Raw genomic sequence first — 27953 nt, forward strand, 5'->3', positions numbered from 1 at the left:
TTGGTTTACAATATTGTTTGTAAACTTAAATAAAATAATAGTCAATATATTAATGAAACGTTTTATTATTTTTAAATAAGATAATGTTTTCCCTGTAAAATGGAATGTAGTAGATTTCAGGCATACACAATAAATCAATCAATCACTAAACTATCAATAATTAATGACGTGAGCAACAATTTTTTTACTAACTACTTGGACGTCCCTTTTCTGCCAATTTTAATAATGCCTAAATCGACTAAAGACAAAGATTAAATATACAATTTCCAAATGTAATAAGTATATATTTAATCTTTGTTAAAAGTTTGCCAACAAACAAACTTGACTTGGTAGAAAAGATGCCAGTACCAGAATATCATTCATAATTATTGCTTCAGCTATAGCTTGGATATTTCGTTTATCACAGGCAACAAATACAGACAAAATTTCAAACAAACAATAGAAGAAAATTACGCAACGAATAAAATATTTACATGGAATGTGTACGTGTGGTAAAAATGGAATGTATTTGTTGCAGACTATTGTTTAAAATATCGATTAATAAATTAATTTACGGTTTCACATACTCGCTAAACAAATAAATTATATAAAACAACAAGTTTACCCATAATAATAGTTAATAACATTTGGTTCGAGTTGCCGGATGGGGAATAACGTTTTTTATTTTAATTAATTAATAAAAATAATTTATATTTAGTGATTGTGTTCCGTTATATAAATTAAATAACAACAGAATACTGATTAATTGAATTTTGTTAAAATAGAACAATAAAATCAATATTATACGTTCAATATGGTTAAAAACAGGGTAAGTAATAATTACATACACATTAGGAAACAATTAATGATTAACTGAATCAATAAATAAAATCCAGGACTAAGGTAAATTATCACATAAATAGTTCATATTTATACAGTAATTAGATTAAAAATGTCATTGTGCACTGTAAATAACACAATTGTCCAACAATGTTTAAGGTAAAATTCACATACAAAAAATTAGTTAGAATTGTATGGTTTTATATCAATGGGTGGTTTGTTTTTAATTCAATAAATTGTATATAAAATAACGTGCAAAAGCAGATTCCTCAATCAGCAGCACTCAAACCAACAAAACAATTAATATTTAGATAATAATAATAATAATAATAATAATAAAATAGTAACACTAATAAAAACACCATTTTGATCAACAGACAGACGTGAGCAAAAAACAAAACAATTATCTAACTTAGAACCAAAAAAAAAAATGATGGATCAAAAAAAAATATGAAACTAATAAAAAATGCAAACCCCTACGCGACCGCCTGGTCCGTTTGCTGCTTCCTGTGGTGGTACATGTGCACCCTTAGACAGCTCTGGTTACGCATCGTCTTGCCGCATATCGAACAGTCGAGGATTTGGGGGCTGCTCTCGTGCTTGTCGCGCACGTGCACCTTCAGATTGTACCGGTTGACGAACTTGCGACAGCAGTACGGACAGAAGACGTGGCCCTTGTTGTCCGTCCCGAACAGCGAATCTGGAATACAAATGGATAGAATGAAATGATTAACTAGTGTTAGTGGAGGTTTACCTCTCGGAATTATTAGTTGGACACTAGCAGCTAACATTTACACACATATTCGTGACGAACGACCGGTTTTAATTGGACTTATTGGATTATTGAATTCATCCTCTTTATCGAGAGACGAAACTGAATGACGTACAAACTGTTCAAATGAAACTATATTAATTATGCAAATAGCATTTATTCATTCAATAATACACCAGATTAGTTTATACATACAATTATAAGGCACTTATTTAGTCTTATCGAATAATTTAATATAAATCAAAAAATAGGATAATAATAATAGTTATACAATAACAAATACAGGTTGTGATGTACCAAATAGGGGGCATTCTAGTATTACGTAAAAAGAGTAAATCTCCCTCAACATTTTATACGTAATACTCGGGCGCCGCTAGACTAAAATATTCTATCATAAATTAAAATCGTCAATAAATACACTACCTGACTAGTAAACAAGAGATTGACAATGAAACTTAATGATGAAGTTGATTAAAATATAGCAGTGTCACATGCAGTATACATAACATATCTTAATACTCAACATAAATATAAATACACTTTATTTAAATGGGAGGCAACGTAAACACCGTGCTAAAACAGTGTATAATAATATGCCATGTTTCCATTTTTGTACTGTTTTTGCAACAATATTCATAATAATCTTTATTTAATTTGAATACGATCATACTGGAATAGTAATAACGGACAAATTTTATTTAGACTGAATCAGTATTTGCCCGACAAACAAGATTAGATAAATAACAAATAAAGAATAAAGAAACGGTTTCATAATGAGGGGATCAAACAAAATCAATTCTCTACGCGAATTTCTTCGACTTTGAGGGCAGTCTGCCTTTCGGCGCCGCCCTCTTTCGGAAAATGAAACTTGGCTATGTGCTTCCGCAAACTTTCCGTGTTCTTGTAGAGCTGCGAGCAGATCGCGCACGCGAACGGACCCGCGTCTTCGCCGTGGATGTTCTTCTCGTGGGTGCGCAGATGGTCGCGCCGCGAGAACCTCTTCCAGCACTTGTCGCACTGGTATGTCGGTCTGCCGCCTCCGCCAGACGTCGTCATTCCGCTCGGTTTCAGCGTCCTCTCTATCGTCAGCCATGAAGCGCCGCCGCCGCCGCCACCGCCGCCTGAACACACATTTTCGTTTTCTCTTTCAGTTTCAAGGTTTTTGTTCAGCGTTTCTCATGCAATCAACACAACAGCGCTTTCGGTAGGTTGACTTTAGTATCGTTTTATTCAAATTAAAACAATTCAACTTTTTTATTTTCGTTTATTATTTAACTGGTCCATCATTCTCTTCCACATTATGTTGTATGTATGGTGCAAACGAATTAAATACGTTCAATGTCATCCCAGTATCAATCTTGTGGAAAAGAATAATAAACATATATTTTGTTAATAAAAATATCTACAAATGCACATTCTTGTGGTTAGTTTTGATGTTAATAGTAGTTATTTAAATTACGTAAATCACATGAAAGTTTTTCATATCACAGCAGAGTTGAATAGATTGTTTATTACATTTGCTTTCAAACGAAATAACTTATTGTTTATATTGGATGTCCGTCGTCCAGTGTTTCGTTCATCCTGCAGCCAGTACCATCATCCCATCAGGTCCCAAACAACAGCAGCTTGTTTGATCAGTTAATTTCATTATTAGTATTCAGCAATTACTACTTACCATGCAGAAAAAGAGCAGCGAGCAAAACGAAAATCAACAAAACTCGGAACAAAACACAAATAAACGCACGCAACTAAATCATAATAATATCATAACAAGTCGAAACTGAAAAATACGCGGATGCACAAATCAAACACACTAATTAAATTCGGTGCAGCGGACTATTTAACCATTAAAATGTTATAAAAATGTAAATAATAATCGTGGCGTGGCATAAGCTAATTATTACAAGTCTTTTTTTGGGTTGCAATGTTTTCCTCCTAATAAATTTGATAAATATCTTATTCCACTTTTAATTGAGCTATTAAATACTTTAATGTGGATATATGTGGTCAGAAGGAAAAGAAAACAGTCCCAATAAAACTCATACAAATTCATGCAATCATCATTTTATACACATAAAACAAATACTGTACATACCATTCTCGATTTTAATATCATTAACTGAGGTCCCCAAATTATTATCCCACATCTGGCCCAAACCCTCTTTGGTTGATTCGTCCATCTCGCCCAGTTTCTCACTCACATTACCCACGTCCTCTTCAATCTTTGGCTTCACGTCCGACTGTTCGTTCGAGACGGACTTTTTGCTTTGGGACGGTGTGACCGATTCGTTTTTCGTGCGCTTCGCGTTCCCCGAAGAGTTCGATTTGTTTGTGCGTTTAGTCGACGGGCTAGGAGATATTTTCTGAGGATATTGCGGCGTTGTTGGCAGTTCCACGTCCGCCTCCAACATCTGATCATACTGGCTCATTTCCTCCTCTTCAATGTCGCAGTCCAACTTGTCGTCTTTGCGCGACGACGTCTCACTCTAAAATCATAATTTTAAAAATATTAGTTAATACTTATCTTATGTTGAATAGTAATGTTGTTGAAAATGTTGGTTATAAAATTGGCATGACAAGCAGCCAACCCACAAAAATAAAACACTTCATAATATATACACAAAAGGAAAAAAAGAATGGAAACATAATATACAAGAGTGGACAAATGATTAAAACAAACATATGTTCATTTGACAGTGTCAGCAAATTCATTAATGTGACAATATGACATTTTTTATGAAAATTTAATGAATACTTACAGAATCATCACCAGTCAGTCCTTTGACTTGCAACAGCTCAGCTGTCTTGAGGAATGCAGAGAGGTTCTCTCTCAGCACGCTGACCTCTCCCATATACATAAACTCTAGAATATCTTTCATGTGTTCGTGCCCAACGTCGCGTAATATTACTATGGGATGTTTGCACGGATTCAATTTAAACATTTGTTTGAAATAGGGACTGCAAATCGAAAGAACGATTTTGTGTGCCTGGAGGAAGTGTCCGTCCACTGCCAAGGTAACATCCACCATATCAGCTGCCTCCAGGAGCTGATGGAAGCCTGACGTGAGGTTGGAATGAAAATTGTTCCATCGCAAGGAAAACTGTTCAGTTGCGGCCATTTTGCTCTGAAAAATCACACGGTTCAGTCTGAACGCCATACTAAAAATAACCTAAAACACACTTACCTAAATTATTGTTTTGATTTGGTTTGGTTCAGTCGTTGTGCCGATAAAAACGGTAATTTTGGACAGTTACATAACAAAACTGAGTGAACACAACGCAGTGAAACATGTAGGACCCCTAATTGACCATTTCCGGACCAATCCGGGCACTTGCACGTATCCGGGATTCGTGATTGACAGTGAAAATCGGTCGGCCAATCAACGGCCACTGCTATAAGTGCGCGCCCAATTTAAAACTGCACTCAACAATTCAAATTATTTTATTTAATTAAATTTAATCAAATATATAAAATAATGTGTTTGTTTTGATAATTAATGTTTCTAAAAAATAATATTAATTTATGTAACTTAATTTTATAAATATTGATATGAAACAGTGTACATATAGTTGTTGTAATGAGTATATAAAAATGCGTTTTTCGATTATTTTATTGATTCTCATTAAAAACACAATTCACAAATACGAATACAATTTAAGAAATCAATTAACTGGCACACATTTGCTTTTAAAGCATCTCGGCAAAAAGTACAATTATGTTACTTTATCACACCGTCACTTGGCACTGGACCAGTCCGGAAACGATCCCGAAAATGATCCTCGTCCATCTTCAGTCGATGCGCCATCCTTCCTTTTGGTAATAACCCTCTTCAACATGTCGGCTACGCCGGTGTTCAAGAGTGCGTTGATGCAACTCGTGCTCGAAGACTGAGGAGTGTTTTTCATAAGCAGTTTCTGTTTTTGAAGGTCTTGTGCGTCCACGGCGTAGGAGAAGGAACGTTCGCGCGTCACGACCGTCGCCACGTCCACTTCTTTGATAGAGGAACTCTGACAAACATATTAAACATTATTAATATTTTTAACCAGTCATCCTTATTATAATCCAGAGTTTCTTACCTGTCTGGTAAAACTCTGAGAATAAAACGAATTGTTCGTATCTTCGAAGTCGTGATCGGCCCTCCTGGAGGCAATCTGCAAAATGTCGACAACCTTTTGCACACACCGGAGCGCCTCGTTCACTTCCTCCAACGTTAACGTCACGCACTCGCTGCTACCCTTGTCGGTCAGGTCTCTCTGAGTGCTGCACGTACTCTTCACTTCCGAAAAGTCCTCCACTTTATCCTTCTCCTTGTCCTCTTGCGAATATAAATAGGTGCTGGAGAGATATTTACTGCGTGCACTATTGTAGTTCAACCAGAAGTTGTTCCATTCGCCGACCTTGTTGTCGCAATCGTTGAAATCGTTACTGGGAGCACCCGATCCGAAATACTCGCTGTTCACGCTTTCGATCCAGCTCAGGTAGCTCGAACTTTGGCTCATAATCGTCTTGTCATTGTCAATTTGAGCGAAGTCTTGCAGGTCCGACGAAGAATTTTGTACCAAACTGGACGTCGAGTACGTCTTGTACTCATGTATCGATTCCAAACTGTGTCTGTACGTACTGTCGAGCGATTTCCTGTATCGTTCCGGCACAATGGCATCAGGACTTTTCTCCTGCTCCTCCTGCTCTTCCTTTTCCACCTCCACGTCTTTCTTCGAACCGGCACTGACTCTTCTGACCGTTCCACTTCTGAAAAACGTCGAGGAACTCAAATCGGACATGGAATCTTTCCCGTCCAAGTGGAAGTACGGCTGGTTTTGGTTCGGGGAACTGCTCGACGATTCGGAGTGCGAGTTCGAACTTTTGTTGCTCCCATCGTTGGACATCGCAACTATCGGACTGGTTTTGTTTTAGCAAACGGGGAATTTCGCACGGTCCGTTGATTGATTTGTATCCAGGGCAACGATTAGTGCAAAAGTGAATCGTTTCCAATCGATATGTGCGACGTGTGTGTGTGTGTGTGTGTGTGTGTGTGTGTGAGTCTGAGGGAGATTTATATTTGGATGGATTCTCCCTTTTCGGTTTTCATTGGGGATCGTTCGGTCGATGGGCTTACACACTTTGTTCATTACTATCTACCATCCAAACCGTGATTGTGATGGCTTTAACTTGTTTTATACGAATTACACGCTTTATAATTAATACCTGGAGGCTATATGTGGATTTGATAATAAATAAATTAATTAAATCAATACAATAAAAATGAAAACAGAAGTTTGCTACATAAATCATTTATTTATAGTATATTTGATGTTACATAGAACGGATTAATAAGTTTTTCTTTAGTCCAAAATCTCCAGATCTTAGACACTTTTTTTCCATAATCAATTAATCGGGTTAATTAGTAATCAGTAATTACAGTACAGTATCTACAGGTGTGAGATTGAAGTTATTTTATAATAAGAAGGCACCGCTGAAAGAAGACGGGGAATTCAATGCGATCGCGTAAACAACAGCCAGTATTGTGGTAAAATCATTTGGAAAATTTTTAAAAAACTGCGCAACGTTCTCGTGACTACGGGGTGAAATCAATTAAAATCGTGAACAAACAATCGCCCAAAAGGAACAACTGACGCTGCACACTATTTACAAACGTAACGATGCTTATTTATTGCTAACTTATCAGTAAATTGAAATGAATATAATTTTGAAAAAAATGCCCCACTTTTGGAACGATATGCCGTCTATTTTTATAATCTTTGTAACTTTTTTCCGATGCTTTATTGTCCGTTTGAGCATCGCCCGAACATTTTAACTCTGTGTATTTCTAAGATGGAAAATTTAAAAATTTTCCATTAGAATTTTTTTAAATTTCCACAAAAAGCGATTCGATTAAATGCATTTCCAAAACAATACTCCTATTCAACTTTAAATCTATTCTTCGAAAAGTAAAAATGTAGGTGTGGCAATAACATAAACTAATCATTTTTTAATCACTGCCAAACCTAAACTTTTAATTTTTGATTTGCACAACGCTGCCATTGTTACACTAAAGGAGCAAAACAAATGTGGTGAGCAAAATTAATTTTATGACAACGTTGTTGACCCATTCTTTCATTCTTTACCTCTACTTTATCCCCATTTTTTGAAGGTGAACATTTTGAAACATCTAAATTGTTCTAGAAGACGTTTTAATGGTGAGAGTAAGATTATTCTTATAATTTTATTAATTTTTTTGTTTTAGTGCGTTGTTCTTATCATACAAATTCGTATAATTAAAGTGATTCAGTCATTTCTGTTATCGTTAATCCTAAACGCTACGAATTACAATTAACAGCTTAACAAAGTACACTTCTACAAACTAAAAACTAAACAAACACCACTTTAAGCGTCATTAGTGAAACACAGTCAACAAATCAACGATGATGATCTTCTTGTTGAGGTTGTCAGAAGTATAACATACAAGAAAATGTGCAAATACATTCCTTCATATTTACATTTAACGGTGAAGAAGTTAATGTTATTTACAACGTTATTATTAGATATTCCTTGTGATACTGGCAAAATTTTATTTTGGAAAAGGAAATAATAATGATAATTGTGAGATAACAAATTTCTGGTGTGTTGTTGACGCTATATACAAAAAATATTTTCTAAGACAGTGCAAATATTAAATGTATTCTACACACATTAATACATAATTTCATTATATACACTATACAAATATGAAAACGTGTGTGATTAATTGAAAATTGAAGCTTTCATCGTTGATTGCCACCAAATTATTCCAAGGAACTGTTTAGAAAATAAGAACATTGTTTATAGGTTTACGTTTAGTGTAATGTAGAAAAATGATTGATGCATGAATTGTAATCTGGAAAAGGTCTGGTCCTTTCTCAGATTAATTCTTGGTTTGTAAATTGACATTTTATTCAATTAAAATAAATGATGCTATTTTCTATAGTAATAAATTAAGATAATTGCGCTAGGTTGAGGTATTCGTATCCATATAGATTAACTAAATTAAAATGATTTCTTCTCCACTGTTGTATGTCATGTAAATGACAAAGTAGAAAAAAGTGCAGCTCTGTCAGTGAGATAGAAAAATGGACTTTTAACAGTAAAAATCGGTTGACGAAACAAAGTGCTTTCGATTACTCTTATTGACCGCAACTTTCGCAACAGTTCAAACAGTTTAGACGTTTCATTTATCCCATAACACAAAAAGAATTGTTAATTCAAATAAAAAGAGAAAAATCCCTTCATATCATTTTAACAAACGCATAAACTATCAACTATGCATCATTTCTAACGTGAAAATATCTAACAAATAACAAATTAGGTACAAATATACGCGCGAAACAACTCCATTCAAATTGGTCATTTTGAAAAAAAAATCAGTCAATCATCACAAAATAAACGCACACATCAAACAGGATCAAATCTCTTTGGCTGAGAATTTTTTAACACACATCATGGATAAAGGGAATCGAACAATTTAATATCCAATAATTGTTTCCAAATAATTTTCGGTCGGTAATTTTTGTCAAAACGACCAATCGACTTGAAACATTTTCACTCGGATGCAGCGTATGTTTGGGGCTAGTTTTTAGGATAGATTGATCGTTCCAATCAATCGAACAAATGATTGAGGCGTTCTACGCGTTGGACTCCTTCAGGTCCTGAAGACGAGCCAGTTGATGGGGTTCCAGTTCGTCGGGGATGGACGCCCTACCGCCCACCACTTGTTTCGGTTCAGGTTCCGGCGGTTCGTGGGCGGGGGGCGCGTGTGACACCGAATTTTCTGCCGTACTCGGACCGGTTGTTTCACCGTCGCTTCCTTCAATCGAATAAAATTATTGTTTCTGCCTTGATGTTTGTGTGTCGATTGAGTTAGATTACCTGTACTGCTGCTTACGACGAACTGGGCGCCGTCCCCCGGCTGTTCGTCCATCGGCTCATCACTCTCTTCCATCGTTTCGAGTCGGGTGCCTCCTTCTGATTCGGGTGTTTCCTTCGTTTCTTCGTCCTCGACGCCGTCATGGTTCGTTATGGGGACATCTTCGGGCGGTGGGAACGGCGTCTCCGCCTCTTCAATCATCGGTGTCGCGGCCGTTATCACGATCTGCGCCACACCCAGGCCGAAGTCGTCGTCTTGCTGTTGCGCCGCTTCGTCCTGCGGAATCGCCTTCCCGTCCTGCAAAAATTAAACAATATTATTCTTCGACGTATGTTAAATTAAACTTGAACAAAAAAATATTAATCATTTAATAAATAAATCTAAATCATTTTAGAGTTACAAATAATACAAGTAGAATACGTACCTCGTCAACTATTTCTAAATTGGGCACCTCAATCGCTAAAGCAGCATTAGAAAAAAACCCAATTTTAACATACATATAAGATAAGTATAATCTTAGTTTTTGAAAACGAATGAAATGTTTTACTTTATTTACGTTATACACTTTAAGCATTAAAATTTTTGTTAATTCTGATAAATAAGAAGAGTGTTTGATAGTTTCATACATGTTTATTCACTAAGTTATGATAATTATTGTGATGTGTGTCTACTAATACTGATTCTAAAGTATGTAACCGAAATTATTGATGAAGCTAATGAAAATGGCGATAAAACTCGATAGAAATAAAGCCAACACAGCCATCACAACAATAAAGAATAGAAGAAGAGCGACACAAACGACCGGGATGAGAATCAATCCTGCGAAAATCAGAAGATACATACTTGGCACAGCAGTTCCGTCTTCGCCGAATTGGCTACCGTAATGTTTTTGCTGGTCTCTGGTCAATTCCATAGAGAAGCCCCGTTCAGTTCTAGCGCCTGGTTCACCATCTCCCTCATCGTCCGCATCCTCCTCCTCCTTCTGTTGCGGCCGATCGCCGATCGGCGTTGCCTGCGTGATCACCACCTCAGCAGGGGCAACTAGAAAGTTAGGGAGATCCGGGGGTGTCGTTACGGGGGGTGCTGACGGCGGCGGTGACTCGTCAAACTCTCCGGGAAGTGGTTCGCCGTACTCATCGCATTCTTCTACTACCAGTGATGGAAAGTTTCCTGAAATAATGTCCTAATTGTGTCGGTGTGTCTTTCTAAACAAAATTACCATCCTCATACCGACTCTTCCCTCGAGCTCTCCTTTCCACCAGCCATCGTCGACGCTGTGGGCACATCTGCTCAGTATTCTTATGATCTGGCCTTCTTCGAAGGTCAACTCCTCGTCTCCCTCCCCGTCATAGTCGTAAAGTGCCATGCAATATTCGGAGGGTGGCTCGTCAGATTTCGGTGTCTGTTGCATCGGTAATGAAATAACTGAAATCTGTTCGGGGGATTGGTTTGTCTCGGACTGCTGAAGGGCTTCGTCCTCGTTGTCCACTGTGTAATCGACTGACGAGAAGGATATTTGGTTCACTAGGCCCGGTGTCGTCACCTGAAAACATGGATATCAATAATTAAGTTCCAGTTGGAGGTAATTTAATATAAATAACCGATTGTTCTCTCTCGATGTCGAGATAGTTGTGAGGTACGTAGCCCTCCTCGCCCTTGTAATTCCTGGCTCTCAACCAACCGTCACCATCTCCTTCGCCCACCACTTCCAGCTGTTCGTTTTCAACAATCGTCAATTCGTCCGGATTTTGTGCCTAAACCAAACATATATACAATAGAGTCAAAGAGTGATGTGAAACCTGAAAGAAAATCAATTATAAGTGTAATTGATCCTACCGTGTACGAATACAAAGCGGTGCATTTCAACAAAGGGCCAGACGGAACAGTTTCCGGTGCATCAGCGCTTTCTGATCCATTTCTGGCCGCCTCTGCGCCCCAATCGACCTGCGTCGGATCGTCCCAACCGGCCGTCAGTTGCTCTATCCTCTGACGTTCCTGTTCCAAAACAGCTACGACCAAAACAATATTTAATCACAAGGAACTTTAGTGAAAAGTAAAGTAATCAAGCAACATGTTGCCTTAGGAAAATGTGTGGACAAGCTCGAATTCAAAGCAGTGACTTGTTCGAGAAATAATGAAGGTTACATATGGGTAATAGATTAAATAAAGCTTTGCTATAGTCATATATGTCATAAACAGAAGGAAAAAATGAGCCAATTAAAGAAAGCATCAAATTGCACAGATACTTGTAGGTTGGTTCAATAAAATTTTACATGAAGAGTTAGCTTGTGGTGTTGTCTCCACGTAGAAAAGCCACACACATTCACACACAGTAAGAGAGTGCAATAACATCAACGGTTATTCAATAGGTTCCGTTCGGATCGCGTACCCCACTCACCGTCGACCTCGGCCGCTTCGTAATAGTCCTGGGGCTGCTCTTCGAAGTCGACGCCTCTTTCCGAGGTACGGTCGCCAGTCACGGACGCCGCCACCGGAGCCGCGGTCACTTCCCCATCGGCAAAGTCGCTGTCGTAAAACGAATCGGAACTGGGATGATCCTAAATCAGAGACACATTTCGAAAGTTATATGAACAGCGAATGAACAGAATGAATCAAGGATGGGAATCGTCATACCGATAGTGAGCTGGCCGATCTCTGTATGTCCTGGACGTTGAGCGTTTCAGCCTCCTGCAGCCACTCGTCGACGTTGACGCCACCGGCCCTGAGACACTCTATGCGCGCCTCCGCCTTCGCTTTGGACGTCTCCGATCTTCTGATCGTCTGTTTCAAATCGTCTATCTTCGTTTCCAAATCGGGACCGTTCTGGTCGTTGGGATCGACCTTCTGTCCTGCCTCCCTGAGGGCGTTGTAAATCTGCAACTTCCTCACGCTCTCCTTGATCGTGTTGTTCTCCCTGGCGATCTTCGTGGCCCACCGTCGCGCCTCTTTGCTCAATGTGGCCGCCGCAGAATCGTGATCGGCCGAGATGTGATCCTGCGTGTCGTTGTCGCACGGCTCGAACTCGTATTGGATGTGCTGCTTCAGTACCGGATAGTAGAGATAACAACACTGGAGGTTATATTCGCGGGTCAGCTTTTTGGCTTGGTCACGGATTATTGTGAACGAGTTTTGCATTGCGGAACACGTCAACAATTCCGTGCGGCCCATCAATGTTAAATATTCGGCCACCTGCGTAAAAAACAATCGAATTAATACTCACTAACTGAGCACCAAATCAACACTCACTTTGTCGTAAACTCCGCTTTCCATTGAGGTCATGCAAAGTTGGAGATCGACAACAAAATACCGATTTTGATGGGCGTTTGCCGCTGCTAAACACAAAAGATAATCGTTTCGCGCCCCAGTTGATTTTTCTTCCAGCAATTCCCTTTTCGTAGAAAACTTTGCACTGTTTTTCTGTAGTGACGTGATCGATTGGAAGAAGGATCCTTTCTTTTTCTTCAACCTATAAAACATTTTTATTCTAAACTAGAACAAATAATTATTGGCTGAAATATTTATTTTAAAAGCCCAAAATTCTTTTTAAAATAAACTTAAACCTTGAATTTTTATTAAAATGTCGCGTTGACATGAATAAAAATGGTGAACGATTTATCGTAATCCATATTCATTAAGGTCGCCATTATCCAAACCGAATTTCTCTCGCGTGATTTCCTGTATTTTCAACATTAATTGTTTAGTTACAAGTAAAATATATAGGACTAATAGAAATATGCAAAAATGGCGAATGCGCAGTCTTATAGGATTAGCATAACAATATGTAAAAATGGTGAATGCGCAGTCTTATAGGATTAATACAAATATGTAAAAATGGCGAATGCGCAATGTTATGTGGATATATGCAAAAATGGTGAATGCGCTGTCTTATAGGACCGATAGAAAATATGCAAAAATGGTGGATGCGCCACTTTTATAAGACTAATACAGTGTTAAAGTATTTTAATAGATTAGACTTAATGTATATTTTAGTAACAAAATAAATAATTTTAACTTACTTTTCTTCTATATCTCGAGCTTTATCTCGCACGTCGTGAGCACTGTGTTCTTCGTCGAAGTAGAATTTTTTCGTTTTGTCCACGTCCAAAACACAAGTTTGCAGTTCCTTTTGCACAATTGCGAGTTGATCAACACACTGAAAGGATGATTTTTTATGGAAATAAATTAAATATACGTGAACTGTGTGGTTTTATTACCCTTTTTGCTGTTTGTATTTTGTGTGATCTCAATATTTTCGCATCATCGGCCAATTGTTGCTGAAAAACTTCGACAGCAGCCAAACGGGCTCGAGCCAATTTCTCGTTTTCTTCCAAAACCGTTCTCCACACACTCCACATGTTCCTGAACAAGCACAAATTGCAAAAATAGATTTAATAATTTAAGGTAATTATATATTATAATTGTAAAGGATATAAACACTCTATACCTACTAAAACTAATTTATTTATAAAACTATATAACGATATTTAAAAATAAATCACAATAACACTAAGATTTCCTAAAAATATGTGATGTATGAAATATGTTTTGTAAAATCTAGGTTTTTGGGGAAAGTGTAATATTTACCTGATGTCTTCACTGTTTTCATTTAAGAAAAATAGGAAATTAAGTGATCAACTTAAAAAAGAGTTATTTAATTAATATTGAATATTTCAAAATTTATAATAAATTTAATTTAAATATAAAAGTACCATTATTATTATAATTATCTTATCGAAAGGTTTTTTAAATTGTCAGTTGTGTTGGTGTTATACTGTTAATATATTTGAATTATAGTAAAAAGTTTGTAACAAAATAGAATAAGAAACTTACCATTTTTCTTCACCTCCATCTAGTTTTATATCTGGAATATTAGGAATTTTCTTATTCAAATACGCTGAGGAAATTTTAAGCAAAGCCTGAAAACAAAAACAAAATTTTACTATTTTCATTCTAGAAACAAATTTGTCTAATAACGAAATAAGAACAAGAACTTACTTCTGAATAAGATTTTTCAATGGCCGACCGTTTGATGATGAATGTTCTGAGGTCTTCGAGCAAATCACACTCGTGCTGGTTTTTCAACAGCAATTTGTTGATCTGCTCCGAGTGCAAGTTCTTTAAGAATTTCACATAATTTCCCTGAAACAATCAATTTTTATCGTCACGTCAACAGGTCGTTTCTGTTTGGGTACTTTTTTTGTTATTTGCATTTTAAATTGTTCATTTGTTCTTCATTTCGATTCGGTACTCTAAACAGTGATGTTTGCGGAAACAAATTCATGAAAAAATGTCAACAATGACATCTTTTAAATGTCTGTAACATTTTGACAATACTCATAGCAGGAATAAATAATTAACAAATAAACTTTATTACATTCATTTCCTCATCTTATATATGATACTTGATCACAAATCCATCCGCAGACTCTTTTTATTCTCAATAAAAAACGCATAAAACTTCGAAAAATGGGCAGTCCCCTCTTTAATAATCGAATAAAACTGGTATATTAGATAGGGACGTGTTTATATTGATAGTAAATTATCCACGACGCAGTCGTTCTTATTAAATGTCACAAATTCCGAGAGGAAATTCCTCTTACATTACTGACCCAAATACTAAGTTGCCCTTATTTATAGGGCTATTTTGCACATTACTAAGATTTTATTATCCATTTTTGAATAAAATATTAAAATAAAATTATTTTTGTGACAATTACATATAATTTTTCATTATGAGTAAAATTGATTGTTTTTGTGAATGTACCGTTATCGAATAAAATTATTTGCAAATACTCAAAATAATTGTCCCAATTCATGTATCAACACATTTCACAATAATTTTGCTATTTTGTCCTATCGATGAAATTTATTTGATTCTCAAATTCCACTTAAAAATTGGTGTATTTCCTATGAAAATATCTGGTTTGGACCCTTTAACCTTTCCTACGCGTAAAATTACAATTGTAAATGACGAGTGGGACGGTCACACCAACAATTTCCTATCATCCATCCCGTCCTCTCATGAGAGAACCTCAATTGCAACCTGATCCGATCAAATCCGATCCGAAACAATGCAATGGCAACGGTAATGGTGTTGATTAGTGTGCGATTTCGATTTTGCATATTGTGGGTACAGATGTCTGGTTGTACGAACCTTCCTTGGGGGAGGCTGCATGTTGCTGGCGACAAATAGACACGGGTCTCATTCACACCACAGTCCACTCGCGGCACCGCTCCCGACAACTCCAACCGAAAGACGTCCAGATATTGATTATGTGCCAGTCGGTGGCAGTGGTGACGGCAGCGGCAGCGGCGGCGGCGACGGCGCTCTTTACGTACTACGGCACCGCCATCTGACCCAAACAATCGATCCCGATTCCGATCGGCCGATTGTCACCTCCGCTCTAGCCGCCACTTTTCAAAGTTTCCTTCCTTAAATTTATTTTATGTTAATTTATTATTCCTTCAATCTTCCTCATTTCGTTTCACGTTCTTATACATTTAAGATAATTTAAAATTGGATTACATCTCTGTTGGTTCTGGAGAGTGAGTTTGTCAGTTGCTTTCCAACTGAACGTTAAATTTGCTGTTAATAATATATAACAAAATAATATTTTGTGCTTACTTACCTTGTTTGATCTTCTAACAAAGTGAAAATAATAATAATAATAATAAGTGATAAATTGAATAAAAAAATGAAATAATACCTCCTCAGATACTGAAGTTATTGACAGTTTGTGAAATAGAAAAACACAACACTATCATAAATAATTTATTCAACATAAATTAAAAAATAACTATGAATATGAATGAACAAATGTTATGGTTGCAAGGTTTCTTTTAAGTAGAGTTTCTGTTCGTTATAATTTTAAGGGATCGATACTCAATTTATAAAATTAACAACAATGTGGCAATAATAGATAAAAATTTAAAAATGAAATAAAAAAATAAATGAAAAACAGAGGCCGAATTAGGATTTGATAAATCACAACACAATTTTATAAAACTGGATATAATTATGAATTTACTATGTGTACAATCAATTAATTAATCAATCAATTTTAAAATGTCTTTATACACTGAACTTTACAATTCGATTTACAAACAAAAATGTACAAGAATAAAATTACAAAAACAAGGGAGGTTTTGTTGTGCGCGAGTTTACAGTGATATAGGTAATATAAACGAACGATCGAATGATCGAACGAACGATCGCGATCGATCGGTCGAACGGATCGGTTTCGGAATAGAAAACTGTCAACTGTTTCATATTTATTTATATTATTTGTATCATGTAACATGAAACAACAAATGGCTTGTGCTTTAATACTTGAAGTAAAAATATACAACACATACACTTATAAAAACATATATCAGATATAAAAAAATAAAATTATAACTATATATAGTCGATAAAAATCTTTTAAGTAAATTTATACTACACCATCGATTCGATTCGACAACGAGTTAGAAATAAAAAAAGACACTGTACATAATAATAATATTAATAATAATAATAATAATAATAAAATTAATGGCTCTCATAACAACAACCACTAAAATTGCACTCAAGCCATTTGTTCTGTACAATTGATGAAAATCTATAACGATCTACCTATCAAAATTGTCAACACGAGTTAATCATTTAAAATGAAATATATAAATTAGTACTATGTATATTCACAAATACCATAACTTACAATATGTACAAAAATATGGTTACACGTTTGCGGCTGTAATTGACTTTGTACACTGAAATAAACGACATACATGTGCTCGCTTAGCCTACACATACACTAGACAGCTTAACAACGTGGATTTTTTAAACAGGTGGTGTAAAACAGGTCGCTGCGTCGGGCAGCGCGAGCGCGAACGTCTCTATTTGTATTATTTAATTAATAGTCTTTCAAGTCCTATGTACACACTCCTCTTCTTTCTCTACTATCTTACTTACGTAAAAATCGAATATATTACAGATCCAGACAATACAGATTTATTATGGTACAATACACGACTATCATCTAACTTCACAGTCTTTGTTGAGGGGCAGCGGAGCGGCGCTGAGCGGGGGCGGCGCTGCGGGAGGGGGCTGTCCCGGTTGGACCGCCTGCGTCTCCTCCGCCGTCGTCTCCGATCCGGATTGCGACGTCGTCGGCTTCATGACGTAACCGGAGCCCTCCTGGCACCGCGACAGCTTCAGCTTGATGGGCGTCACCTTCGGTGGAGGCGGTGGCGGGGGCGACCGACCTTTCAAGCCGCTTCCCGAAGGTGTCGTCGCTTCAGGTACCGCATCCGTCTTACCGCTTGCACCGTCAATTTTTTTGGGTATCGTCGTCGTCGGCTCCTTGGCCGCATGCTCACCTGCGTTCCCACCGGCGCCGCTGCTTTTCTCACCGGCACCTACGACACCACCGGCGCCGTCGGCCATTCCCTCACTCGGTTTTTTGCCAATCCGTATGATCAGCTTCGTCGGATTGTCGTCCTGGATGATCCTGATCTGATGTTTGTCCTCCCGCTTCTTTTTCCGTTTCTCACTCTTGTCCTTTTTCTTCTTCTTGATCACGTCGCACTTGAGATCAGCCATCATTCGCTTGCGGAACTTCATGCTCTCCCGGCGCAAATCGTCCAGGGAAGGCGTGGCCACGGTGGCAGAGTGACGTTTCTTGGGCGGCCGAATCCGATCCCGGCGGTCTTCTTCTTTGCTGTTGTCTACGACGCTGTTGTTCGCCCCGATTTTGATCTTTAGCTTGGGTGTTACTTGTTGGCCGCCCTGTTGCGACGGCCTCGGTGGTCGTCCGCGCCTCTTGTTGGTCAGAACCGAGTCCAGGCTGGTCGAAAGTGCAGCGTTGCCACCGGCACTACCCAGACTTCTTCTCCTCTCCGAAACGCCATCGTCATCGGGCAAGAACGCCGACTTCAAGTCGAGCTGTTTGAGTTCTCTGCTCAAACCGCTTGTCCGTTTCGATTCCTTCTTGTGATACTTGACCTCGGGCAAGTCGTCTATCTGATAGTCCCTGTAGTCGTCCCTGGTGGGAATGCTCGTCATCGAGGCCACCGCTTTCGGAATGGTAATCACGGTTCGGTTAACCGTCGGCGTCGCCGGAATCGCGGAACTCGTATTCGAACTAGCGCTGTTGGGATCGGCCTGGTTCATGTCGTTGCTGCTCCAGTATTGGCGCAGCAATTCCTTCTTGCGCATCCTCCTCAAGTTGGACGAACCGGTGGACATGCACGCGTTGCTCATGGCGTTGTTCTGCACGGAATTGCATGCGATGTTAGAGACGACGGGTTCGACGGTGGGTGTGGCCGGAGACGGCGTCACGCTCGCCGTTGTATAGTTGTTGGCGATCGGGCCTTTGATCTTGAACTTGAGTTGGTTACGCGTGTCCGACAGCGACACCTTTATGGTGCTGATCTCGACCTGGGGCTGCGGTTCCGCCGGCTTCTTCGCCGAAAGCGCCGAATGCAATTCCTTCTCGAACTCCTCGTCGATGTCCTCGTGCACGCGACTCTCGGCAGTTTCGAAGCCGGTCAACAGATTCTCGCTGTCGTTGAAACTGTTGTAAGTGCGCATGTCGACTGGACCAGGTAAGACTGGCTGGACAAACATCGGAGCGGTCCTGCTATCGTTCGAGGAGGTGGTGTTGGCCAGGATATCCGGTTTAGTGGGCGTGCTCTGGATGGGAGTGGGCGGTCGCAGTTCCCGCAGATCGGCGTTGTAGCTGCCGCGATTTTTGTGTCCCGTCTGCGACGGACTCGAAAATTTCGGCGAAAGTTGGGGAGAAATGCGCGAGATGATCGAATCGTATTTACGTTCGTGCACGTCGACGGATTTCCTCCTTTCGCGCATCGATTTGAGATCAGTCATGTTGTCGTTAGAAACGTCATCGTCAAAGTCCAGATCGTAGACGGTGCCGACCAGCTTGTTGTGTATGTTGGAGGGAAATTCGTGGTCGTGATGACTGCTACGACCCCGTCCTCTGCCTCTTCCGCGTCCCCTCGACGCGGCCGTGCTGTTACGCACAGTTCCCGATTTACCCGATCCCCGTTTGCCTTCTCCTCGGCCCCGACCCGACTGCTTGACTGGCGGTTCTTGTCGGGGACTCTTGCCGGGGCTTTTGTTCGGCGACTTGTTCATTTGGGACGTGACCCTGGCTGACGTCCTTGTCGGTTTGCTGGGGGACTTTTTACCTGCCGACGCCACCGCAACGCTCGAACTGTTCGATTTAACCGATGAACTGGGAGACGGTAGCGTGGCGGTGGTTGTAGGTGTCATGTTGCTCTGCGCCGGCGACGGAATGATGTTGTCTTCGGCGACCAAAACCGGCTGTTGCAGCGATACGATCGGCAACGACGGTGGAGCGACAGTCGCCGGTGGTTGGTCACACGGTGGCGGGGGGATCGGCTCGGTCGGAACGGGACCGGTCAGATCTGACAAACTTTGGTCGGTCGACTTGGAAGTGGGCGTCGGTAGATTGACCATCGCAGCTGTGAGGGCCATGTTGTGTTGGGAGGACGTGAAGGCAGCCGTGCACGCCGTTGACGAGTACGGTGGCATGGTGTCCTCCACCGGTTTCGGCGTCGGAGGTATCGGATGCGGCGTTGGATAGGGAGCTCCAAATTGCGGTGGATACATCGCCGAACCCGCCGTCGAGAATGGCAGCTGAGTATTAACGTTAGGCGGCGGTGGGAACAAACTGACTGGTGGAACGAACTCCGAGTAAGGGATATAAGGCAGTTCCATGTAAGGAGGCATTTGCATCGGCGGATGGTTCATCAAGTCGTTTCTCAGTTTGTTTGGTTCGTCGTCCGCGTCGCCTTTCCGGGATCCGGTACTGGAGGTGGAGGCGACCGAGCTCGAAGACGATCGACGGTTGGGAATGACCGCACTGTCGGCCCACTTGGCCTGCGGATGCATGTCGGCGTACGGTGACGGGCTGGGCATGCAGTCCATGGAAGCGGGATCGATCAGGAGGTTCTGTGAGATTCTGGTGCGATCGTGCGAAGAGGTGGTGATGGGTGATTGGTTCTTGATTATCGGCTCTTCTTGCAACCTCGCTTCCGACAGGACTGGCAACGGAGCTACTGGTGGCGGTGGCGGCGTCGGCTTGTGATGGTCGTTCGTAGAGGGATAGTTCTGTTGCAAGAACTGTTGATTAATATGAGGTAGCGAATCGTTTAAGTAGTTGGTCGGCTCGGCCACCTGAATGTTCTGATAGGAGTCGCCGCTGGGCGGCACCCATCGCTCGTCGCCCTGTATCGATATGCTGTGGTCGGACAGACTCTGATTGGGCTGCGGGACAGGTACGTTTTTACCAATGCCGAACATCTCGTTCCTCTCTGCGCCGACAGGAGTGTAACCGGCATTGTAGTCGTATTTGTCGGTCGGTATCGTCACTTTGTTTGTAAGATTCATCGAAGTAATTTCATCGGGCCGAGGCATCAGCACGTTGAGATTCTCGGACGGAGCAGGCACATGATGATCTACAAGTGGAATTATTTGTTGCGGCGGTTGTTCGATTTTGTCCATCTCGGTATTTTGTACTTCGTCCGCGTCGGTACTGGACTTGGACAAACTGGTCGACTTCGATAAGCCCATGCGCAGTTTCTCCACCAAATTGAGCGTTTCTCGGGCACTGTCCTCCTTCGTGTCGCCCTTCATCATAGGAATGTTCGCCGTGAACGGCATTAAACTTGTCATGATCTCTTCCTCTTTCGAATCACCAAAGTTATCAAGATCAAAATCGATTTCGCTGTCTTTGGACGTGTTCTGCGACGAAGTCATCAAATGGTTTTGAACCAAATCAGGTAGTTTGTTGACATCGCTTTTTTCGTGCAACGGTTGGAAAGTGGGTAAGTCGATTTCAGTGGAGGCGGCGTTCATGATGTCTTTCGACTTTTGCATCTTGAGATCTTCTTCGATAATTTTATCGGCAGCTGTCATGTCTTCCGTCTGTTTTGTCGCAGTGTACTCCTCGATCGTTGACACGTGTTTGTTTGCCTCGGGTAGTTTGTTCGCAAAGATATCATCGATGCTCTTGGTCTTGGTCGGGGACTTTTTGGGTGATTTTTTGAGAGGTTCTAACTTGTGTTTTTCAGGTTCCTTGCTCTGTTCTTTTTCGACAGACAATCGTTTTTCAGAGTCGCACAGATTTGTCTTATCCTTGTCAGTTAACGACGACGATTCGTTGTATTTGGTCAGCTTTTCTGGTGAACTAGTTCTCGACTTGGTCGTTTCATCGTTAGATTTTGATGAATGTTGTTGGTGTGATGTTTTGTGGGGCGATTTTTCCCGCTTCTCGGGCGAATCTGATAGTTTTTTGTCGGGACTGCCAAAGAGTTTGTCGAGAGTAAATCGAGCTTTGGATGATTTCTCCTTGCCTGCTGCTTTCCGTTCCAAAATCTCCTTCTCGATGATGGAGACGGCGGACAGTCGTTCCTCCTCCTTCAGCTTCTGGTCCGTTTTCCGGATCGGAGAGAGTAACTTTCTTGAATCGGTTGCGGCAGCGGGAGGGGCAGCGGCAGTGGCAGGGGCAGTTTCCTTTTCCGGCGGGTCATCTCCTGCGGCGAGTTTTCCCTTCCGAGGGGAACCAGAGACACGTTGGCCATCAGACATATCTCCAGACCGGACATTAGCATCTCCGATCCGACCACCAGTGTTGGATGGTGCCCGCGGCCTGCCTCTCGGCGGCCGTCCTCGACCACGGGCACGTGGCTGCTGGTGTTCCTCTCTTTTAGCAGGCGACGATGCAGGTTGTTTCTTATCAGGACTTTTTGTATGGGACTTAGTGGCAGGTTGCTTAACTTCTGGGGTACGCGCAGGTTCCGCCTTAGGTTGTGGTTGTGGTGAGGCGGACTTGCGACGTGGACTGGAGGCGGCACTGGAATCGCTAGAGTCCGACGATGAGGAGGATGCCGCTGGTCTGGTACCCTTGTCAAGAAAGGGCCAGTCCTTGGCAGTGCTCCGCTTAGTCGCCTCCCGGGGACTCTCCGATCGCGTAGGTGCTGATTTCGCTGTCGGTTCCTCGTCGCTCTCTGAACTCGAGCTGCTCGAGGAATCGCTGGAAGAGCTCGATGAGGAAGACGAACTGCTGGCTGAGGAAGACTTGCGCTTATTTTCGGACACTTTGGCCGGAGGTTTCTCCTTTTCCACCTTATCCGGCTCGGGCTCTTTCTTGAGCGTCGTTCGAGGGCCGTCGACGTTGTCCCTTTTAAATTTGGGCGGCGGTTCTGCATCCTTTTTGCTTTTGTCGCCGTCACCGCTGACGTCCGTGTTGGCAACCGGTTTGCCCAAACCACTTTTGATATGTTCTGCCGCCTTCTTCGCGGCTTGTCTTTGCGGGACGTACGCCAAAATCTCCTGACTGTCGACCTTATCCATTTCCTTGTCGAGATCGAATATGTCGCCGTGCGGTTTACTCTCCTTGCGTACTTCCTTCGTCGGAGACTCTTTCGTCTCCTTGACCGGCTTCGGTTTTGTCTTGCCAATCTGTTTGTGACTCTTCTCCGGTTTATCCTTCTCTTCTGTCTTGGCGGGATCCTCGGGCGCTGAAACCTGCGACAAATCGCAAATCTCTTCATTAATCGTGTCTACGTTTGTGTACATGTTTAAACATAAATAATCTTACAATATTCTTGCTTTTTACAGTTTTTTTTTTTATTCGATTGATTTATAATTGGGCTTTCTTGCACTACAATATAAAATATTTAAATTTCTTTAACTTCTTATGTCTGTGCTTTCTTTTTGTCCGCATTTCCTGAAACAATAGTCGAAAAGATGTAGAAAGTTCAAGTAAAATTGTTAAAAATGCCCTCCATTCTTGACATGAATTGAACTTTTAAATACATGAAAATTAGAAAAAGAATAAACTAATATTTATATGGTAATTTAAAGTATGTTGAAATTGAAGTTGGATACGAACCTGTTCTTTCACCCTCGTCGACGTGGTGGATTTGAGATTTTCCGTCGCCTTTTTAGCTGCCTGTCGTTGAGGAACAATGAGATCGGAAGGCACGTAGTCCTTCTTCCTTTTGGCGTCGTCCCCTTTCGTCGTCGACGCTGTCGTCGTCTTCTTCTTCGTCTCCTGACTCGCATTGGTTTTCGTCGTCGTTGTCGATGCCGGCGTCGTCGTCGACGTTGCCATCGACGAAGACGATGCATTTTTAGATGACGACGGCTTGTGCGAAAACTCTTTGACCGCCGCTTTAGTTCTGACTTTACTTTGCGAGTCGTTGGTTGCGTTCGAGGATTTGTCGTCGTTCTTGGCGGACATGTCCGAACTATCACTATCCGAGTATATCGACGACATGCATTTGATATTGTCCTTTTTGCTGGGCCTGATTGGCATCAGTTCGTCACTGTCACTGGCCGAATCGGCTAGTTCTCGCGCCACCTGACTGAGTCGCGATCGCGGACACTTGGCTTGTTCCTCTTCGCTGCTGCTGTCCACTCTCGCCTTCGAGATTACCTGTTTCTTCTTGCGCTCCGGTTTGTTCGGAGACTTCTTCGCAGGTGATGCGACCGATGTTTTCTTCTTCGACGGCTGATTGACTGTCGGCGGCTTCTCGTCTTCCGAACTGCTGTGCAATCGGTTCTCCTTGTCCTTGGTGGCACGTTCGTCTCCGCTGCTCGAGCTGGACATGCCGCTGCCATACAAACTGCCGCTTCGTCGCTTCGAGGAACCGTTAAAGTACAGCTTCTTATAAGGATTGTTCTTCACGTCCTTGAATAGTCCGTTAATTTCCGGTTTGCGTTCGTCTCCACTCGGCGGCGACTTGAGACCGGCTATTCGCGCCAATATCACGTCGAAGTCGTGCGTGTGGTCCTCCGATTCGTTGTGAGAGTACAACCTGTCGTAAATGGAGGGCCCGTGGTTGGCCTCGATGACCGCCTGAATGACGGTCGTGGGCAGCGTGCTGGACGAGTCGAGAACTTCCGCCTGTTTGTGGAAGGTCTGTTCGCGCATGCGGAAGAACGTCCGCGACAACTTTTCTCGTCGACTTACCATGTAACACAAGTTGCGCACTCGCTCCAAGTCTTGTCGCAGCTGAACGAACATCTTCATCTTTTCGAGGTCGGCCTGCTCGCGCTTATGCGAGATCATGTCGACGTCTTCGGACTTGGGTGGCAGCAGCGGCTTGTTGTGGCCCGACTTGCGTTTCAGCTTCCAATAATTGTAGATGTAGTGCAGGGCGTCGTTGTCCACGTCCAGGTGTATGCTGACCACGTCCTTGACGCTGACGTGTTTAAAAAACTCGGCCTCGATCTCCTGGAGACGGGCAGCCCGCGCCTGGTTCTTCTCCTCCGACGTCATGTCCTTGCGCTTCTTCCGCTTGCAGTCGTCGTCCTCGGAGCCCGAGCACACGCTCTTCTCCTTCTTGCTGCTCTTGCTGTGCTTTTCGCAGTACGAGCGCAGCTTGACCCCGTCGTCGGCGTTCTCGTCCTCGATGATCGCCCGCATCTCCAAGCCATGTTTAAACGCGCAAGTCACGTGGTAGGCGGTTTTGCATGTCTTGACCGAACACTGGATGCACGCCCCGACGCGTTCCCTGCACAGTACGCATATCAGCGCCCACCGACTGGCCGGTATGCTCGAGATCTTGGTGATTGGCTCCATCTTTTCGACGCAGCCGATGCTCACCTCCGGTATCCACAACGCGCACGAGACGTGCGCCCACTTCTGGCCGGATCTAGTACTTTTCATGGCGCCACCTTTGTTGGGACACAGCACACACTCGGGCCGCTTGTGCAAGTTGCACGTGCAGCACAGCCACTGTCCGTCCGGTATCTGGGTGATGCCGTAGCAGGCCTGGTGCACGCAGATGTTGCAGTTGTCGCAGAACACCATCTCGTTGCCCTCCTCACTGTCCGGCGACCGACACACGTCGCATATAACGTTCTCATCGTACTCGATGCCGAGGCCCTCTTCGTTGCGCAGTATCGACTGGATCTTGTCCCAGCAGCACTCTTCGAACCGTTCGATCACTCGTTCGAGTTGGTCCTCGTAGACGGGAGCGAGACCGGCGAGGGCGCGCTCAGAGTTCATCACCTTCAACCACGAGATGTCGGATTCGTCCAGGTCGTAGGCGCACGCCGCCTCCGCTTGGGCGGGCGCCGTAGAAAATTCGTGCTGTTCCGCATCGAACGCGTCGTCCTTCGTGATGCGCACGTACTTGTTTTTCGGCCTGAAACGCAAACGCCGGTTATCCTCTGAATCTCTTATCTCGTATACTGAAATACTCACAGTTTGAACTCGTGTCGCACTTTAAAACTGTTGCAGTGATTGACCGTGACGCTCGGTTCGGGGAGGGAATCGGGATTGACCGGCACCTGAACGCCCCGCTCCCATTCCTGCTTCCACTGATCGCAGATGACCCAATACTCGTCGGCAGCCAAAGGTTCCGAATCGGGAAGCTTCATTGCGCTGATCAGATCCTTGCGGAACAATTCGGCCGGCGCTTCTGTCGTCGTGCGATTGTAGATAGTTTTCAGGTCGTTTGAGCGGGGCGGCTGCCACGTCGACGCCGCCGCCGCCCCTGCCGCCAGGGTGGCCGCTTCCTCCTCTTCCGCCGGCGTCCGCTACAAAATAATAAACTTTGAATGCATCCAAGCTTTTACTCAACATTAAAAATTAAAAACACAAAATTCAAACTGATGTAACAATGAAAATTGTATTTATGTTGTACTTGAGAAGACGAACTAAAATACAATATTAAATTGGAATGCTAAAATGAATGATTCACAATATAGATAAGTTCAATATTGAAATAAATAAATAGATTAATTAATAACTGATTAACCATTATGTAATAACAGTTTTACGAATTGAATTTTAAATAATCACTAACACTATTTTATTAATAATATTATTGCCCATTTTGAACCTGACTTCTTAAAAGAAAAGATGTACGATTCTTAAACAATAAACAAACCTGTATAATTTACACTTTTATATTTCACACAGATTATTTTGTATAGATGGTTGTTAAATGTTAATTAATAATCAATGTTTTTCGATATTTTTTTCTGATAATTTATTTCTAAATTTAATGACAATTACTTACAAAAAACATCATCAAACTGTCATTCACACTTTATTTCATACTATTTAATTTATTAACTATTATTAGAAATGTGTGTTAGCATTCAACTTTTACAGTATACTAAATTTCCATAAATTTTAGAAAAACAAAATCTTTTTACTCTTTATTAATTGAATCAAAATAAAAATACACTAAACACTAAATCTACAAAATAAACAAATTTAATCTATGAAGAAAAATTAATCAAATAAATATCCACCACTCAAAATTATACTATAAATTTGACACATTACACCCTTGATACAATTAATCACACTCTACCAGCATTTAAAAACCAACTTTATAAATTACATGCCACTAGTTCAACAGATCCACTACGTCACTGATGACAACAAAATCCTTATGTGAATATTGTCGAAGAATAAAAAAAATAGTGTACCTTGCGCCTTTTAACAGGAACAGAGCCATCTTCAGTACGGTTAGGCCTCTTTACTCTCTGTGACATCGCACTTGTACAGTGTTGCTCACCTCAACGACCTAAAATATACAGGACTCATTAGAACAACTAATTTTGAACTAAATGTATAATTTTAATATGTTAAGTACTTACTACATAGTTTTAACTAGTGGTCGTTCAGCTGTAGTCGGCATAATTACGTCTGAAACAATTGTTGGGGGTTAGTTGGATATATAATGATTTGCCTGTGGCAAAGTGGTGAATGTTGATTGGGGGATGATCTTGATAGTTTTGCAGGTCAGAAGAATGTCGCAAGGCATGAACCGCATATTAAACTGAATATTGTATTGTGAATTGGCGGCAGGATCGGACGCAAATTCGTTAAAATTGAATGACAAACAGCGGAGGTGGCTCCCATGTCTACATTGTAAACATTTCCACTACAACTCCATCACTTGCACATACACAGTTTTTCACATGTCCGTTGCGTACCGCGTAAAAATTTACTCAGTAATTTACCGTTTCCATCGGATTTTTCATAGTTTCGGCTGGGTTTTCAGTGGGTTTTTATTAAATCGACTCCATTAGCCTCCATTTGGTAAGCCTAACAACATTGACAATATAGACGGCGACACCGTCGCACGTCGACACAGCACCAGTCTAATTCCCTCTCACTCTAACAATTATGAATTTAACCAATTTTTAAATTTTTAACCACCCCAAAATTTATTCTCGCTTGCAGAAATTCATTCCTAATTAAGCCTCCAACTAATACCTTCACAGATATTAGGCAGTAAACATTTTTTTCTATTTCGAAAGTCGAAAAGAAAAGTTGTCTCTGTCTCTTTTTCGCATAACCAATATGTCCTCATTACACATTCAGATGCTGCTTGTTCTGCGAGCCGATTCAAAATTCGCAATCGCATCAAAATAATTTCCCTTAATAAATCGTCTCCCCTTA

At 41.5% G+C, this 27953-nt stretch overlaps 4 protein-coding genes across 8 annotated transcripts; all 4 read right to left on the reverse strand.

Moving 5' to 3' along the window:
• Positions 1 to 47: 47 nt before the first annotated feature.
• On the reverse strand, positions 48 to 5020 carry LOC109605559 (broad-complex core protein isoforms 1/2/3/4/5). 2 transcript variants are annotated; one of them, XM_049963945.1, is made up of 4 exons: positions 4777 to 5020; positions 4351 to 4716; positions 3687 to 4077; positions 48 to 1519 (listed from the first exon to the last, which is right to left on the reverse strand). In XM_049963945.1, the coding sequence occupies exons 2-4, from the start codon at positions 4708 to 4710 to the stop codon at positions 1296 to 1298; spliced, it is 975 nt and encodes a 324-aa protein (XP_049819902.1). In that variant the 5' UTR covers positions 4711 to 4716; positions 4777 to 5020; the 3' UTR covers positions 48 to 1295. The 2 variants fall into 2 exon arrangements, with proteins under 2 accessions (XP_049819902.1, XP_049819901.1); XM_049963944.1 differs by lacking the exon at positions 48 to 1519 and adding an exon at positions 1733 to 2712 and having other exon boundaries at positions 4777 to 5018.
• A 171-nt stretch (positions 5021 to 5191) lies between these two features.
• LOC126264736 (uncharacterized) lies at positions 5192 to 6622 on the reverse strand. Its single transcript, XM_049963943.1, has 2 exons — positions 5669 to 6622; positions 5192 to 5599 (listed from the first exon to the last, which is right to left on the reverse strand). The coding sequence occupies exons 1-2, from the start codon at positions 6476 to 6478 to the stop codon at positions 5327 to 5329; spliced, it is 1083 nt and encodes a 360-aa protein (XP_049819900.1). The 5' UTR covers positions 6479 to 6622; the 3' UTR covers positions 5192 to 5326.
• A 245-nt stretch (positions 6623 to 6867) lies between these two features.
• Positions 6868 to 15719, reverse strand: LOC109605556 (protein nervous wreck). 3 transcript variants are annotated; one of them, XM_049963161.1, is made up of 15 exons: positions 15647 to 15719; positions 14488 to 14631; positions 14323 to 14408; positions 13707 to 13851; positions 13509 to 13645; positions 12739 to 12958; positions 12127 to 12681; positions 11891 to 12050; positions 11329 to 11501; positions 11094 to 11246; positions 10723 to 11035; positions 10336 to 10662; positions 9917 to 9951; positions 9495 to 9789; positions 6868 to 9432 (listed from the first exon to the last, which is right to left on the reverse strand). In XM_049963161.1, the coding sequence occupies exons 1-15, from the start codon at positions 15665 to 15667 to the stop codon at positions 9251 to 9253; spliced, it is 2946 nt and encodes a 981-aa protein (XP_049819118.1). In that variant the 5' UTR covers positions 15668 to 15719; the 3' UTR covers positions 6868 to 9250. The 3 variants fall into 3 exon arrangements, with proteins under 3 accessions (XP_049819118.1, XP_049819117.1, XP_049819119.1); XM_049963160.1 differs by having other exon boundaries at positions 11882 to 12050; XM_049963162.1 differs by lacking the exons at positions 6868 to 9432; positions 9917 to 9951 and having other exon boundaries at positions 9540 to 9789; positions 11882 to 12050.
• A 532-nt stretch (positions 15720 to 16251) lies between these two features.
• Positions 16252 to 27611, reverse strand: LOC109606526 (PHD finger protein rhinoceros). 2 transcript variants are annotated; one of them, XM_020023067.2, is made up of 6 exons: positions 27512 to 27611; positions 27146 to 27194; positions 26975 to 27072; positions 25737 to 26071; positions 23415 to 25677; positions 16252 to 23047 (listed from the first exon to the last, which is right to left on the reverse strand). In XM_020023067.2, the coding sequence occupies exons 3-6, from the start codon at positions 27038 to 27040 to the stop codon at positions 17510 to 17512; spliced, it is 8202 nt and encodes a 2733-aa protein (XP_019878626.2). In that variant the 5' UTR covers positions 27041 to 27072; positions 27146 to 27194; positions 27512 to 27611; the 3' UTR covers positions 16252 to 17509. The 2 variants fall into 2 exon arrangements, with proteins under 2 accessions (XP_019878626.2, XP_049819837.1); XM_049963880.1 differs by lacking the exon at positions 27512 to 27611 and having other exon boundaries at positions 27146 to 27499.
• Between the last annotated feature and the right edge of the window lie 342 nt (positions 27612 to 27953).

The sequence above is a fragment of the Aethina tumida genome, chromosome 2 (genome assembly GCF_024364675.1).
Source record: "Aethina tumida isolate Nest 87 chromosome 2, icAetTumi1.1, whole genome shotgun sequence".
NCBI classification, from domain to species: Eukaryota; Metazoa; Arthropoda; class Insecta; order Coleoptera; family Nitidulidae; genus Aethina; species Aethina tumida.